At 39.5% G+C, this 16,294-nt stretch overlaps 1 protein-coding gene across 11 annotated transcripts in view; it reads right to left on the bottom strand.

Annotated features, from left to right (window-relative positions):
- Positions 1-16,294, bottom strand: part of mtd (TLD domain-containing protein mustard) — a 125,679-nt gene that overhangs the window by 66,433 nt on the left and 42,952 nt on the right. For 4 of the 11 annotated variants that reach the window (XM_034320931.2, XM_034320935.2, XM_034320937.2 and 1 more), the window contains exon 1: positions 926-2,805. The exons of 4 other annotated variants lie outside the window; for them this stretch is intronic. In XM_034320931.2, coding sequence (XP_034176822.2) covers positions 926-1,512 — 587 coding nt within the window. In that variant the 5' untranslated portion in view covers positions 1,513-2,805. Of the gene's footprint in view, positions 1-925; positions 2,806-16,294 lie in introns of those variants that run through there. 3 more of the 11 variants (XM_034320938.2, XM_034320934.2, XM_034320932.2) reach the window with 2 other exon arrangements.

The following is a 16,294-nucleotide window of genomic DNA, read 5'->3' as shown; positions in this document are numbered from 1 at the left end:
TCAGAAAAGTGACGCGATTCGCTCAGTTCTAGATTATAACCTCAACAGACGTCGAGCTCTCTAAATATTTACCAACTGCACCTGTTTCGCTGTTCTTTTCTTCAAATTAAATCCGCGATCGTAATCACGCATAGTGATATAACAGAGAAGAAAGAATAATAAAAGCATTGTTTGCTTTCGTTTTAGAAGAAACGATACCCTTCTCGTTTAGTGTATTGTTTCCATCGTCGTGGTAACACTGCTATCCCCTCCAAAACATTCAATTCGTTTTGTTTAACGAATTTTAGTAATTTTAGATTAGGGTAAACTTTGAATAGTATTAATTTTAATAATTAATAATTCTATACTTTCTAATTGACAAGCTCGACAGTCCCCCCTAGGAGATTAATTTCCCTAGGATTAATGATTAGTGTTTCAATATGTCTGACTGAACACATCCGTTTCTACTGCGGTATTTAACCCGTGAACGGAAAATTAATTTCCAGTTCCATATAATATAAATTTAACTCTCATTAATAACACAGCATTTGAACTTGTAACAGTAATGCATTTTATGTATTTTTTAATAAAAAAATAAAAGGGGTCAGTTGTTTATATTGACAAGAAATCGCTACTGGAAATATCAGCCCTGCACTTTGAACAACGATTTACTCGCTTTAATTGGATGTAAACAGAATCGCATCCGTTATGTTACGAGCAGAGTCGAGATAACCAAACGAGAACCGGTCCAACACGAAATTATCGATGCGAAAGTGTGAAACAACGTCCCGTTCGGGCCAGCGTATAACGATACTCTACATCCCGCCATTTTATTTGCGTTTCAACTGGCACGATCCAGTTAGTCGAAGGAAACATCGAATTGCAATTTGCTAATGGTAACCAACAAGCTTTCATCACGATAGAAGAATAAAAATGATGAAATTACCTGGCGACGGAGTCAGGTACGAATATATTCCACCATGAGGGTCTCTTCTGTCTGGCTGGCGTGTACAATCCATCGGTGCTTCCAACTTGCGTCGGTACACCGGCGATCCCTTTTCTCCTTTTACGATCAAGTTTCGCTGGTTTGACGAGAGGATGCCAGGATTTTCTACGTCCTTTCTTCCCCTCGAGATCCGCCTTGATTCTCTCGTTCTCAAGCACCTCCTGATTCTCCTCGAGGAGATCCTGAGACACGTAAAACACCGAGCCTCGTCTACTGCTCTCGCTGGCTCGTCTCTTCTCCTTTTGGGTTTGTTTCGTGTTTTCTTTTTCCTCCGCGACGCTACCGCGTCGTGCCTTCTGGAACAGGCTGTCCTTACGGGCCTTCAGATCCTCCAGAACACTGTGCCTCCTTCCCTTATTGTCACGCAAGATAGCGCTCGAGTCCCTTTTACCGACAGCGCCGATCAACTTCGCGAACGAAGACTCTTCTTCCATCATGATCGATGGAATCGAATTGGTGGAGGCGAATTTAGTGGTCGTGTGACCGTTATTCTGTGTCTCGTTGCTTATGTACATCTTGCTTTCCATGCTAATTAATCCTTTACCCTTTGAATCACTCCTAATCTGACACGCTATAAAATATCTTAAATTTAGTATAACGATCCCATTTCTTCATACACTAGAGGTTATGATAACAGCACCGACACTCGCGAACGATCTCTTCGAAACACTGTACACATCTAAGGTAGCCACCCAAGACTCGCGATCATTTTTTTCATCCCGGGAAACACGGAAGGTACAGAGCCGCGTACCGTTAAGGCGCGATCGGCATTATTCCATCGCCGGTGAAAGCAGCCACGGCGGCGTACCGAGTGACCGCCTTTTCACTCCCCGTGAAACGTGCTATCGGCACCGATGTGTGTATACACCAAGAACCCGTGTGTCGCGTCGTATCGTATCGTATCGTATCGTATCGACCTATCCACCGAGAGGTATGTTCACCAGGGAACCAGCTTCGAGGCGCGAGCTCTAAGAACACACTAAGGATCGTTGACCCGGAGGAATCGCGCCAACCAGAACCAGCCCTGACGGTCAACCGACTAGCTCTACCACCTTATTCTCCGTACGTTTCCTTCGATCGTTTGTTTCTTCGTTTGTTCGTATATTTATCTAGCGACTCGAACCCCCGTTCGGAAACTCCGTTCCCAATAGTACGTAAGATTTTACACCGTCAATCTGGTCGACCGTTCCCCGAACACCGACCATGCAAATGGTGTACCGGTCTCCTCGATTTCGCGATAACGGTTTCCTGATCGCAGCACACCAACGAAACGAACTTTCCTCGGTAAAAGCGTGCAACTCACCCGCCTAAGCAATTTACACGATGAAACTTGGAGAAAGGATAATTTTTTTTTTTAGGTTAACGAAACTCTGTTCAGTGGTACGTTGTTTCCTGACGACTTTAGCACTGTAAAATCCTGAAGGTGAACTGAGCCTGGCCCGACCAGGGCGGCGAAACCGAACACTCGTCCTTTCTCATCACAACAACGGAATTTCTTGTGTCTTCACTGAATCAAAGCACGCGATCGACTAACGGATAAACACGCGTGCGACGCGCGATCCTTTCTGTGTATACTTTCTTGTAATGGTGGCAATAAGGTGGGAAAGGAGAGGGGAGAGCTTCAACCGAAAATCGGCTACTTTCTCTCAGTTTGTTTCTTATGCTTATTTTTTTTCTTTCGTTCGCGCGACTGCTACACAACGCGACCACGACGACAACAGGCTGGGTCGCGATAAATCGAGATATATTCAGGCACGCTCGAATCGACAGGCCGTCACGAGAATCGAGTATCGCAGCGACTAACCGAGAACGAAGCGGACTGCTTGTATTTATACACGGTGAAGCACTCGGCGGGGACTGTCTCTTCGGGCGCATCCCCCACCTCCACGACCAACTACCCAACAAGAAGAAACACGCACCAGAAGACTCATGACTTTGTGGTCTTTCGATGCTTTACAAACAGCCTTTTTTTCTCATTTTATTTCGTTTTATTTTTATTTTCTTGCGGAGATATTGTCGGGCTGCTTGAAACGATTGTCCAGCCGACAGAGGAAGAGTCAAGGTCGGTGAAGGATAAGACGCTTCGCGTTCTCCAACACCCTTTATTTTTTCTTTTCTATTCATTAAATTTGTACAAATTAAACTTTGCAATACCAAGAAAGAGGGTATTGACTTTATCAAATTTTCTGGGAATAAAAGGCTGAAAATTTTCAAATTCTCAGATCGCAAATTTAATTCCCTGTTAAAATGTCAAACAAGAATGTTTAAGTTCCTTTTTTAATCGTTATCACCTTGAATGCCGTGCAACATAAAAATGCCGAGGCAAACAGAAAATTATTCCGAAGCAAACAATATCAAAGAATTTTTCATTGGAAGTTTATTCACAAAAGCTCAACGACAGGTATATCGATAACAATCATAAGTGGTTCAGTGATAAGAGAAACAATAGACAATTACCCGGCTAAACGAGCATTTGCGTGTTTTGAATCATTTTTTGAAACGTATTAATAGGAGATACAAGATTATCATCGTTATTTTTGAAACGTTATCAGCTATTTTCTTCATCTTTACTCGATTCATTTCACGCAACCGACAGTACTAACAATAAGACGCAGGGGAGAAAATGTCAACCAAGGTTTCTTTCGACGATTATAATACATAATTTAGGAAAAAAAAAAATAAACGCTAGAACGATGGGTATACATAAATTGAGAAAGTATGGACAGTCGATCTGACGACGAGGATTCTTATAGACTCCACGCCTAGGAAAAGGTGCTTGAAAAGAATGCGTCTGATTGGTCGCCTTTCTACCACAATTGTCACGTGGTTTCGGGCATGGCGTACTATTGGTCGAAATGGTCACGTGTACTGATTGGGCTCGTATAAAACAAGGGAGCCGACGGTGTGGGTGTAAGTTTCCCCTTAGCCTTGTACTACCCCAAGTGGCATCTTTTTTGGCAAGGACAGTACGTAGGTTATTTCACAAAATTTTTATGACTCTATGTCCGAGACGATGCGAAGATGGCACATGCTTAATTTTACCTTGATAAAAACTGCAACGATTGTTGAAATATTTCCGACTCATTCTGATAAAATTTCAATGAGTTCTTGAATTCACAATGTGAGAACCAATAATGGAATTAATAAAGAATTGAAAGAAGTGGGTGACCCCGGTGTGAATGTTCAAACGATAGTGCCGCGAGTAAAAATAGTAGAAAAGTTTGCACTGTTAACGAATAAAGAGGACAGAAAGGAACGTCTAGCGAACACAAAGTCCGTCTTACGAAACTAGTTATGTACTCGGAAAGTTGACGCTCTAACTGCAACGCTTTGCAAATCACGAAAGTCTCGTGCACACAAGAAACGTTGCGATTAATGACGAAATAAATTTTCGCCGGTTCGCATGCCGCCTATCCACCAGTCTCGATAAAGATTTTTACTGATAATAACGATAAATACCGTTGAGCTTCACGGATCGGCTCTCAATGATGCATGAAGAAAGCAAATAACGAGATGATACCTTTCTCTGGTAGAAACACAGGAAGTAATCGTGGCAAAACACCTTTCAAACTATATATCTAGCAATCGTAACTCATTTCATAATACGGTTCTCGCTTAATACGTTCGTTATTCAACTTCAAATCGACGAACCACCTTTGCTTGTTACCTAACTTTGTTGCACACATTAATCTTAATGTCATGGAATGTGAAGTTACTAGGATGGATTTCATAATTTCATTGAAAATTTATTTTATTTTTATTAAGATAATTGTAATAATTAATACTCAAAATACCTAATCCTTAATCCTCAGTATATAAAATACCTAATGCCTAATATGAAGTACCTAATGCCTAATACCCAGTATTTAGAATACCGAGTACTCAATATCTAATGCTTAATCCTCAGTATCTAAAATACCTAATGCCTAATATGAAGTACCTAATGCCTAATACCCAGTATTTAGAATACCGAGTACTCAATATCTAATGCCTAATATCCTATATCTAAAATACCTAGTACCTAATATCTAATATCTTACACGCAATACCTCTTACCAACCACCTAATATCCCATTCATCATTGGCTATAATAGAATGTCTAGTATCAACCAATCCATAAAAGAAAAACTGAAGTACGGTACGGTACAAGTGTCGCGCAAACTGGCGATAATATATTCACGTAGTTAGACTGGTTCCCAAGCCGCAAAATTCCACCACAACTCGATTCAGTGGTTATGCAACACACGATATCGTGCATGTGCGATTCGTGACCGTGCCACGAGACGGTTTTTCGTCGCGATATGACTTTGACCCAATTTATCGGCACGGGAACAACCGGATGACCCGGTCGAGCTTTTTCCACAGATACCGTACGACTTTTGAGAAAGAAATCGAATCAACGTCGACTTGGAACGACGAAACGCACCAGGTGTTAATCGATTTTCTCCGCGGCTCGATCGAGCGATTTTGCGTTCGCATTCGCAGCGTTAAAACCGGCCAGTCAGCAGGGACGAACGAGTTAATTGGCTGAATCGAATTAAGAGCTAGCCGGTATTTTCATCGCTACAATTCGTCTAATTGGGCGCGGACGAACTGACCAATTGTTTCCACTAGTTTGCACGTACGTCTCTGGTTAACACAGAGGAGCCCTGCTCGAGGAAGAACGGCGATGCGCCATTTTTTCAGGCGAAAATTTCGAACCATTTGGAATTTTATTGCAACTGTGAAAATCTTGAGAATTTTGAAAATTTCAATTTTACCACCTTGAATGCAATTTTGTTAATAACAAAAATATACTTATATTTATTTAGAAACACTGTGTTTTGTTGCTTATCAACAATGATCCGAGTTCGAGGAACGCTTGAAACGTTAGCAGAAATAAAAAAGATTAGAGATATTTGGAGAAATCGGTTTAATTAGTTTATTAAAATTAATGGCACCACTTATGCCATTTTTTATCTTTAGTTTTTGGAATCATATTGAACCACTTGAAACCTCTCAACAATTATCACTATTTATCATTGAAACAGTTGCCGCTTCTATATTTTTTCAAGCTAATTCGCTAAGTAGCTGAACGACAAAAGTTTGGAAAAATAAAAATGTATTAAACTGATTAAGCTGATCTCTGCAATCTTTTTACAGCTTTTCATAGAAATGTGACTAAGAGATCAGAGGTTGTTCCATTACAATAAAAGGGGGGTCGTGACATGAAAAAGAGTAAAAACAATGGTGTATAATAAAGACAAGAACGTAGAAGAGTAGAGAAATAACAAAGCGCAGATTCATCCTCCAATCTGGTGAGCAACAAACGTCCCTACCATACTTACTGTCTGATGGAATAATTTCATGCATTAAAGAGACGAGAGTCTCTATCAGTGTGCAGCTTTATCAGTTAGCCGCTTATCAACGACCTCACGTATCCCGAGACAGGTTTATGACTCGGCTACTGAAATCGCAAACGAGTGGATCTCTTTTACATCGAACGGGCAAACGTTCAACTTCGTTTCGCGTTTCTTCGAACCTCGTTCGAATAAGTCTCACCTATGTCTGTATTCTTTATCTCGTTTCGACGAAATCTCGCGTTGTTGTTTCTGATCAGGAAATGCAGGAACCAGATTCAAGACACGTGTGCGACAGAACAAACAACGCTGATTTGTCACTTGGCGAACCTGTTTCGTTCCGACTGAAAGTCGAGTTTGCAGATACGAGGATATTCGATTGTTGTGCTCGTGTTTATTCCGATGGGCAAATGTGGCCGTAGAAAATTCGGGATACAGGTATCGTGAAATCATTCGAGGAACCAGGATATGGAATTCTAAAACATTTGGACTGCCCCCCTTTCAGATTTTAAAATTCTCAGATTCCCAAATTCTGCAGTTCTAAAATTCCGAAATTTCAAAGTTATAGAATTCCAAAAGTCCAAAATTCTGTGATCTATCCCACCCTCCCCGAAAGATCCTAGTTACACTAATGGCTCTAGTGCATGAAAATGGCTAAATCGCAACGTTGTAAAATATCAAGAGAGGCACAGAAGATTGGTAAAACAGCTGGAAGCAACGGCAACTTTCACTCTCGTCTGGTGAAAGAAAAAAAAAACGAACTGTCGTTCGCGAGCGTTTACCCAATCCGTCGTGGCAATTGTTTCTGGAGCAGAGCGCGTTATTACGAGACCATTTCAACTTTGAAAGCTTCTCGGTTCATCGGGTTATCTATCCGCGATGGCTGTTCACTTTTAAGATTTATCCTCCGTTCCGATAGCCGAGCGATTCCGCTTTTGCGTTTCATTTTTGTTCTGATACGTGCAGAGAAAATTGAGAGACTGTTGATTATGGTGTTCGCAGAGGGCAATTTTCTTCTTCGTGAAAGATAATCGAACGAGAACGTGCATGGAAGAAAAGAAAAAGAAAAAGGTATGAAGATGCACGAGCGCAGTACGTGCTGTAAAATCTAAAGCGATTTTCAATAGCTTATCAGAAGAATAATTAAAAAAAAAAAAATTAAATTAGAATTATTATATCAGGTAGTTGTAACTCAATTGAAAACTTAATTGAAAGTAAAAAAGTCAGTCATGATTTGATAAGATTTCAAAATGTTATTCCAAAATGACACTCGTGATTTGTCAATTTAAAGTCTAAGGTTTGATGAAAATAATTATATAAACCTTTCTATAATAATTTTCATATAAATTAAAAATATTTGTTGATAAAGACGTCGTTATAGGCATCAAGGTAAGTACACCTGCGATCAAAGGAAATATTAATTCAAATTTTCCTCCACGTGAACGTTCATGAACAAGTGGAGATCCGCCACAAGCCTATACATACAGTGAGAGGTAAAAGTGAGTAGACACTGTTCAAAATAGAATAACTCGGTTAAAATTGGACTAGATAGCTTGAGGCTTTCTGAGAAGCTATAAAAATTAATTCACTAGAATATGTATTTTTATCGTTTTAAAAAATTACAATTTGTTGAAATCGTGAAAAAGGATAGTGAATGGTAATTTTTCAACATTTTTATGTGAATGATTTTAAATGAAAATTTAAAATATGTCTTTCGTAGATTCAGATAAGTTACGTGTATGCTGAAAATTTCATCGAGATCGGTCAACGCATTTAAATGTTATAAGTAATTAAAATTTCCGAAAATCTCGACTTTTCATCTAAGAACGGAACAAGTCACGTAGCATACGCATAACTTATCTAAATCTACGAAAGACGTACAGGTAAGTCTCGATTAATGCGAGTTCACATAGTGCGAATTTTAAAATGATACCAGGTCGCATTTAAGAGGGGACACTCAATTAGAAGCATGAAAAGCAGATTTTTAAAGATTTTTTTTACAGAATACCAATTGTTCAATCTTTTTGTAACTTAGAGGCTTATTTATTATATATTTAAGTTTCTACAAAATATTTTTGTTTCTTGAAAAAATTTAAGAATGACGGAGTTTCGGGATATTTTTCGCGAACTGTACCGATCATATCGTTCATCTGAAATATATGAACTGAATTTTTTTTAGTTTCTATTCAAACTAAAAAAATTGTATGAAATTTAAAAATTACAGAATGGCAGACTAAAAACCAAAAACGTCAAGTTTTCCGCAGTAATTTTGCAATAAAAAGGTACTTTGTTTTAATGATTTTCAAAATTAGTTTAGTTTAAATAGAAACTACAAGTCTTAACTACTAAAAAAAATTCAGTTCATATATTTCAGATGAACGATGCGGTCGCTACAGTTCCCGCCGTTTTGGAACTCACGTCGCGGAAAATGTCCCGAAACTCCGCGATTTTTAAACTTTTTCAAGAAACAAAAATATTTTGTAGAAATTTAAATATATAATAAATAAGCATCTAAGTTACAAAAAGATTGAACAATTGGTATTCTGTAAAAACAATCTTTGAAAATCTGCTAAATTTCATGCTTCTAATTGAGTGTCCCCCCTTGTGAATAAAAATTCAATTAATGCGAGGCTTGCGAGACTGTTCGATCCAGACATAAATCGAAGCATGCAAGTTAACAGAGACTTTGATAAAATACTGCGGGTTTATCATCACTTATACGAAGATATGAAAAAGCAGAAGAAAGTGCAATCAACACTGTTAAAGTACTTAAAAAAATAATGAACATGTTTATGCTATTATAATTTAATAATATACGTATGAAAGGAATATTTCAAAATTTTGATCGTATATTTTCTTTAATTAAGAACCAATTCCTATATTTCAAGTATTCGAATAGTACGAATTCAAATAATGCGAACAATTTCTGCGAACTAATCGAGATCTACCTGTATTTTAAATTTTCATTATAGACTCACATAAAAAAGTTGAAAAATTACCATTCACTATTTTTTTTCACGATTTCAACAAACTGTAATTTTTTAAAACGATGAAAATACAAATTTCAGTGAATTAATTTTTATAGTTTCTCAAAAAACCATTTTAAGTTATTTAGTCCAATTTTAATCGAGGTATTCTATTTTGAACATTGTCTACTACCCTTCCAGCGTCAGTCTCCTCAGGACCGCCTAAGGGGAAGGGTAGGTGTCCGGAAAAGGGTCGAAACTCCGGACATCGTCATTTTTACTGAAGAGCCTGATTTAATCGCGAGTATACGCGAAGAAAAAGAAGTGCATCGATTGTTCGGTTACGTAATTAAACTGTTGCACGGACACGGTGAAAGTCTTTGACCGATAAAAAACGAATCATTTCATCGTACCTTCGGACTTCAGAACATGATCTATCGCGTTTAATACGTATAAAATCGTGATCTGTTTTTTCATTCTTTTATCATTCTATCGTGAGGGATGGATTAAAAATAAATTTCTTTTCTTCTTTCGGTTTCATCGGCGATCGTCCACGGAAGCGCAACGATAAGGCGATTATCGAACGGTATCCGTCGAATCGAGCCGGGATTATATTCGATCGGGATTATATCATATGTATATTCGATTCGCTGATAGAAAAACTGACAAATCTCGATTTTTAATTTAAACGAGAAAATAAACTGAAAATTTAACTCTTGTTCGAATTACAGAAACAGAGCTCCAAAAGCTTCTGCTGTAATCTCGTTCAGTTTTGTAAATGCTACAATTAGAGAATCATTCAATTTTAATAGAAAAATTATTTCTGCAAGGAAAAGAACATCTTTTATCAAATGATCGTTCTGTCAACAAATAGCGATTAAAGATCGACTTAAGCCGCGAAACACGTGAAGACTGTAGAAAGTGATAATAAAATTCTGTTATCGGAAGAACGTTGATGCAATCCCGTGACGAATTATACCTTCTATTTACCATTTTATCAATTTTCGTAACGATAAAAATGTTTGTCAATTTTCGTATTTTATGATCCCCCACCTTCGCTGATCAAATGATAGTAACCCAGGGTGACAGACACGGTATAGTCGGCCCTGGAAATTAACGATGATCAAGTTAAGAGACTGTCCCATGGATTTTTATTGTCTACAGCGACATTCGTTATCAACTGATCGTGATTCTTATCGTAGGATAATCGAGTAGGTGTCATCTGACAGCTTCGAGAAAAATTAATTTTGTTTTTCTGTCGACTCGAATTTTGTAAACACGCTATTTCAAATAAAAGGTAAAAAAAAATTAATTTGTTAATTAAGGAAAAAATCCCGTTAATCCAGGAATCAAGGAACGATCTAAAGATTTTTCAAATTCACCTTTCAAGATGGGATTACGATATGTGGATTGATTACACGGGTTTTTATCAGATGATATTTTTTCTTTTTCATTTATTTCAACAGTAATTCCTTGATGAATTGAAGCTTCTCGAAAAAAATATTCTTGAAACGATTAAAAGAGAGAGATCGAGCGTCGATTGATCTCTTCGATCGATCTAATTATATACATATACCAACTCTGTGGAGATAAGATATTTATACACGAGTATTCAATTCAAGTGACTCACGTGTTGTGACTCATGTATCATCGATGTTTTCCATCAGACGCGAATTCTCTGACGAATTCTCCTCGAATCTGTTTATTTCTTAACAAATAAATTGGGCAGTATTAAAAAAAAAAAAAAAATACCATTTTTAACCGATTTCGAAAAAGGAGGAGGTTACTCAATTCGATCAGTATATATGTATTTTTTGTAATTTTTTTTCTAGTAAAAGGTGGCAATTTTCAAGGTAAAATATCATCCTTTAAATTAGAATATTATTTGTTTTTATTATTCCATAAAATCAGAAGGGGATGAATTATGTTTTTCTTCGGCAATGGAATAATGATGATGCTAATGTAAATGTTAAGGATTTTATGAATATTCCTGGCATGCTCGATGCAATCCAAACGCTGCAAGGAAAATACACGAACAGCCACGATTTCCAGATCCACCCTGGATTTCTTTGGAAATGAAAACATTGTGTAAACCGTGCACGATTTGCGGCCACGACAGCCGAGAAAACAACAGAAGTTTAAACGACGAATTTAACGCCGCTCGTACGTCTTCCTCAAATTTTATCGACTCCTAAACAAAACCATTCCGGATTTTTTTTGTTCCTCGGAAACGTTCAAAGGAAAAGTACACTTGTTTCTTTTCTCTACAGAAATTAAGGTGAAATTCTGCAGCTTTAAAACAAAAGAAACTTGGAAGATCCAAGTCACTGGCTTATCATCGCGATCGAATCATTCCCTTCATTTTAGAAGCATTGAATCAATTTACGAACTTTAAAGGTTGTTCCCGTTTTTCGATGATGTTTTCGATCAAGAAGCTGGAAAGTTAATGCTTTCATCTTATAAAAGAAGACGGTACTCCCTCTCAATTTTATTATCAAGCATTTCGGCACCCTATTCCGAACAGACGGAAGCCCAGGAATTTTTCGGGCATGGCCGAGAACCCATAGATCCATGGAAATCTATGGGGAGAGGGGCATCGCTATTTTCGCTGCGGAAGCCTACCATGCTCGGTACTGTGTATTTGATGTCACGAAAGTCCATAACTGCGAAAAGACCAGTTTTCGTTCTTTTCTGCGCATCGTCGCTCTGATTGGCGATACTCTCAGACGAAGTGGAAAGCGATTGGCGGAGATCTCGCTGCGTTCCCCCACCATCCTCCAACCTGCGCGTCGTTAGTTATAGACTCTCGTGGCATCAGGTATACATACGCATGCAGTAAAACACTTACGAGTCGCATAAGGGGCACAATACATGATTCAGTATGGGTTTCCTTTGTCGCAAATTCATCGAAGCGAGCTTAACGAACGCAACGGGCCGAATTTCCATTGGCATTTCGAGGATGCCTCTCGCTGTATATACTTACGTGCCGGAAGTGACCGAAGACGTGCAGAGCGTACGGGACAGAAAGTTTACTCACCTGGAACAGCGAAAAAGAAAGACAATGAGAGTTGGATGATTAATCTGTTTCTCGTTTATGATTTTATGGGGTTCGGGCGAAGGAACCCTGTTTGTGCGCGCGTTCAAATCGCCGCTTGTATCGCTCGCGCTTTAAAAGCTTTAGACATTATTTCTTTTGTACATAAATATTGGGTAATTATTTAGATTACGATGATTTTTAAATATATTGTAGAAATCATCATTTTGAACAACTTTTTCCATACATATAACCGCCGCACAGTGGTCCCAAATCGTCAAAACGAAGTAACGTGAGAAGGCGTCTGTTACGGTCTCAGCTCGGATGTCCGGTACCGGAATGGCCATGCAAAATTTTGAAAGTTGACACTGAAGTGTGAGAATATGTCGATTTCCGCTGGGCGTGAACGGAAGAACTCCGACGGTGTCCAATGCTACCTTATCGAAAACCTCGAAAATAATTTTTTCATTTCTGGGGTTTTAACCATCGGATTATGCAGGTAAAAAGTGTTAGGAATGAAGGGAAAAACAAGAAAAGGTCAAAGACGCGTACCTAAGTTTATAACTCAGTACGAAATTGGTCTTTTTGCTGGTCGTTTGTCGCGAACGTTTCAGTACGAAGTCAAACGCCTGCTTATACAGTGCATAATTTGTGAATTTCAATTCTGTAAAATGGACGTTATTCCTGGAAGTAAGTAGACTATTTATTAATACCTACATAATAGAAATTAATCAGTTTGCATTACATAATTCACGAATATTGTTCATGCGAACGAAAGGTAAAAATTGACGAGTGAATTCTACATATGTAAGTAAAAAGTTACATATCCCGCAATATCACGCCAAGATTCCTGTTTGGGTTTGTAGCTAATACTTATATCTTACAGAATTTGTAAAAATTAGCTGCCGATAGGTGCCAAACTGTACATAAGGCCACTTTATGTATTGACGTGTTACAATTGGAACAGGAACGGTCAGAGCCTTTCGCGGCCAGCTTTCCTACACTGTATATCAATGTACACTACTTTCATTGTATTAATTTTTAGATAGTCTCTATTTATCTATTATAACTTTAAGTTGTCATTTAATTTCAGGATCTTGTGATGAAGAAATTAGAGTTACAAGAAAACAAGTTTTTATTATGATAAAAGGACATTTAAATAGCAAGTTAGATATTATAATTGATATCTTCTTCAACACAACGGAAGATTAGCCTTGGTATAGAAATTGGTAATTTTTATGTACATGGAGTACATATATTGTTTTTTGGATATTTCAAGTTCAGATTCATAATCAGTGATCCAAGAAACCCCGAAATACCCATTTCTACCTAAATTAGAACACATTTTGAGGTTTTGGCCACGTTTTGACGATTTGAGACCACTGTGCGCCGCTCGGCCTTAGTTTTCAAGATATTTTCGCAAAACTGTCGAAACCCCCACCAAACTCTTCCCGTCCCCCGTAAACGGAAACTGTGTTTCGTACACGGTTATTATTATGTCACGGAAAAATACGGGTAAAAATCAATCTCACGGACTCAGAAATTACAAAATTAGTTTAACGAATCCTCTAAAAATAGTCGAAATTGCGTTGCTGTGTATAATTTCCACGGAGCCAGATTGAAAGGGAACAATCGAACGTTCGACGAAGGTTTCTGAACGCGACCAGAGTAGCGTCGCAATCACGTTGCATCCTATTGTTTTCTACCGACCTATCGAATAATAGACGCGTGCTTCGAATACGGCATCGAAGCTACCCACCCGTCTGTCCGTTCGCCGCGTTTCCTCTTCTTTCAAAACGTTTCTGTCACCGAGATACCACCGGGAACTTGTTCCATCTGTCGTCGCGCTCTGTATTCCACGCGACGCGACACCACGCCACGTGTTCCAGGAAACTGACGACCCGGATTTTTCCGACATCGAAACCGGGACACGGATAACAACTGAAACTGATTTTCACTCTAGAACCCGACCTTCTCTATGGAAACATGCAGCGAAAATTGGTTGGAAATGATGGAAGTAGATTCAAAAGGTACCGGTTGTCGATCGACTGTTAGAAAAAAGGAGGACTAAAATAAAAATGCGACTCGAGAAAATGGTTTCACGATCCAATATGTAGGTACACATACAGGGGAGTACCATTTATCTCGCAACCCATGCGTGCGCAAATTCATGAAAATGGCAACAGCGCTAAAATTCGAGAGATGTAAAAACCGTACACAGTTAAAGTTGGTAATCGACTGAACTGTGGTCCCGAGATTCGATTCAGGATACGAGTTACATTGGGGTTTCATCGAACTTGTCGCGGCGTGTGAACTTTAAAGGCTGGTTCAGACACGGCTAGTAGTTTTAGTCGACTGGCGAGTAGTTTAGTGTATGGACACTAGAGTTTAGTCGAGTCGGTCCGTTTCATTGGATTTTTCTGGTCGAGTAGGCTTCCCCCCACCACTAACTAGGGTTTCCGAACAGACCTGTCCGGACCCATTTCTTTAGTCAAGCGATATATCTTGTTGTACTCTCGATTTCCAAAGCTCAACTGTACTAGTCCGGACACTTTTCTATGCGCTAAACACGGTTTAGTAGCAGTAGCTACTCCCCACTCGACTAAATTACTAGCCGTATCTGAGAACCAGCCTTAACGCATATTCGCCAATCGGCTCTCCGGCGTGAATATGTGTTAATTTCACACACCGCGACAAGTTCGATGAAACTCAACGTACTCGTATCCCGAATCAATTACCAAACTTAACTGTACGGATTTTTAACATCTCTAGAATTTTTGCGCTGTTGCCATTTTCATCAATTTGCGTGCGCATGAGTTGCGAGATAAATGGTACTCTCTGTATGTATGGTATGTATTTTTGCATGAGGGCTGCGAGCTAGAGATGTGGAGTACACTGAGTTGCATTGAACTTGTCGCAGTGAAGTTGGCTACAAATTCACTAACACATTCACGCTGCGTCGATGAGACGATGGGCGAGATCGACTCACCGACACGGCGTGAATGTGTTAGTGAATTTGTAGCCAACTTCACTGCGACAAGTTCAATGCAACTCAGGGTACACTACTGATGTGAGTCCCATCGAAGTTGTCGCAGTGAAGTTGGCTACACATTCACTAACACACATTCACACCGCCGCGTCGTCGGCACCTCGCCCATCGGCTCACCGACGCGGCGTGAATGTGTTAGTGCGCCAACTTGACTGCGACAACTTCGATGGAACTCAGTGTACACGAACTTCATCAAGTCAAACAATAATGGGATCGGTCGGTCGAGCCGAGTCGAGCGTTTGAATTTGCCGAATGTAGCAGTCGAGAAAACAAACGATGTTTCGTCTCGGGATAGTCTGTCAAGACTCGTCCAGTGGGGCTGACAACAGACGAACCCTGTCCCAGACACCTATCATACCGCGGTTCGAAACTTCTATATATTCGAACTGCATGCCGGGCGAGCGCTTGCGAGAGACTGTTTTCACCTCGCCGCCACCTAGCGGTCCGTAGCCCAAACTCAAGGCGTCCAGGGAGACGAAACCCCTTCCACTAAACGACTGCGACACAAATTACTCGAAATCGACGAACTTTTTGAAACAAAAGCGTGCTACTCGAAAAAATCGAACTACTCGAATATTCGAGTCGTCGCGTCGCTTCGATTTACTTGAAGATGAATTTTGAGCTCGAATATTCGAGTAGTTCGATTTTTTCGAGTAGCTCGCTTTTGTTTCAAACAGTTCGTCGATTTCGAGTAATTCGGCAAATTTAAACGCTCGGACTCGATTCGAACAATCGAAGCGAGCTCAGCTCGGCTTGTAAATTACGAGTACTCGCACATCTCTACTGCGAGCCTGTTGTACAGACGAAGGTTCTGAAAAGAATGCTCATTCCGAGCCTGGGAAGTCCTTTCGCCCTTCGTGGTAAGCTCGAGGACTCTTGATTGTTTTACGATGCCCTGTCGCCGTAGTGTCGGGCCCCGTC

This window comes from Osmia lignaria, chromosome 12 (genome assembly GCF_051020975.1).
Source record: "Osmia lignaria lignaria isolate PbOS001 chromosome 12, iyOsmLign1, whole genome shotgun sequence".
Lineage (NCBI taxonomy): Eukaryota > Metazoa > Arthropoda > Insecta > Hymenoptera > Megachilidae > Osmia > Osmia lignaria.
The sequence above is the reverse complement of the archived record's forward strand: the minus strand, read 5'-3'. Positions and strand labels throughout refer to the sequence as shown.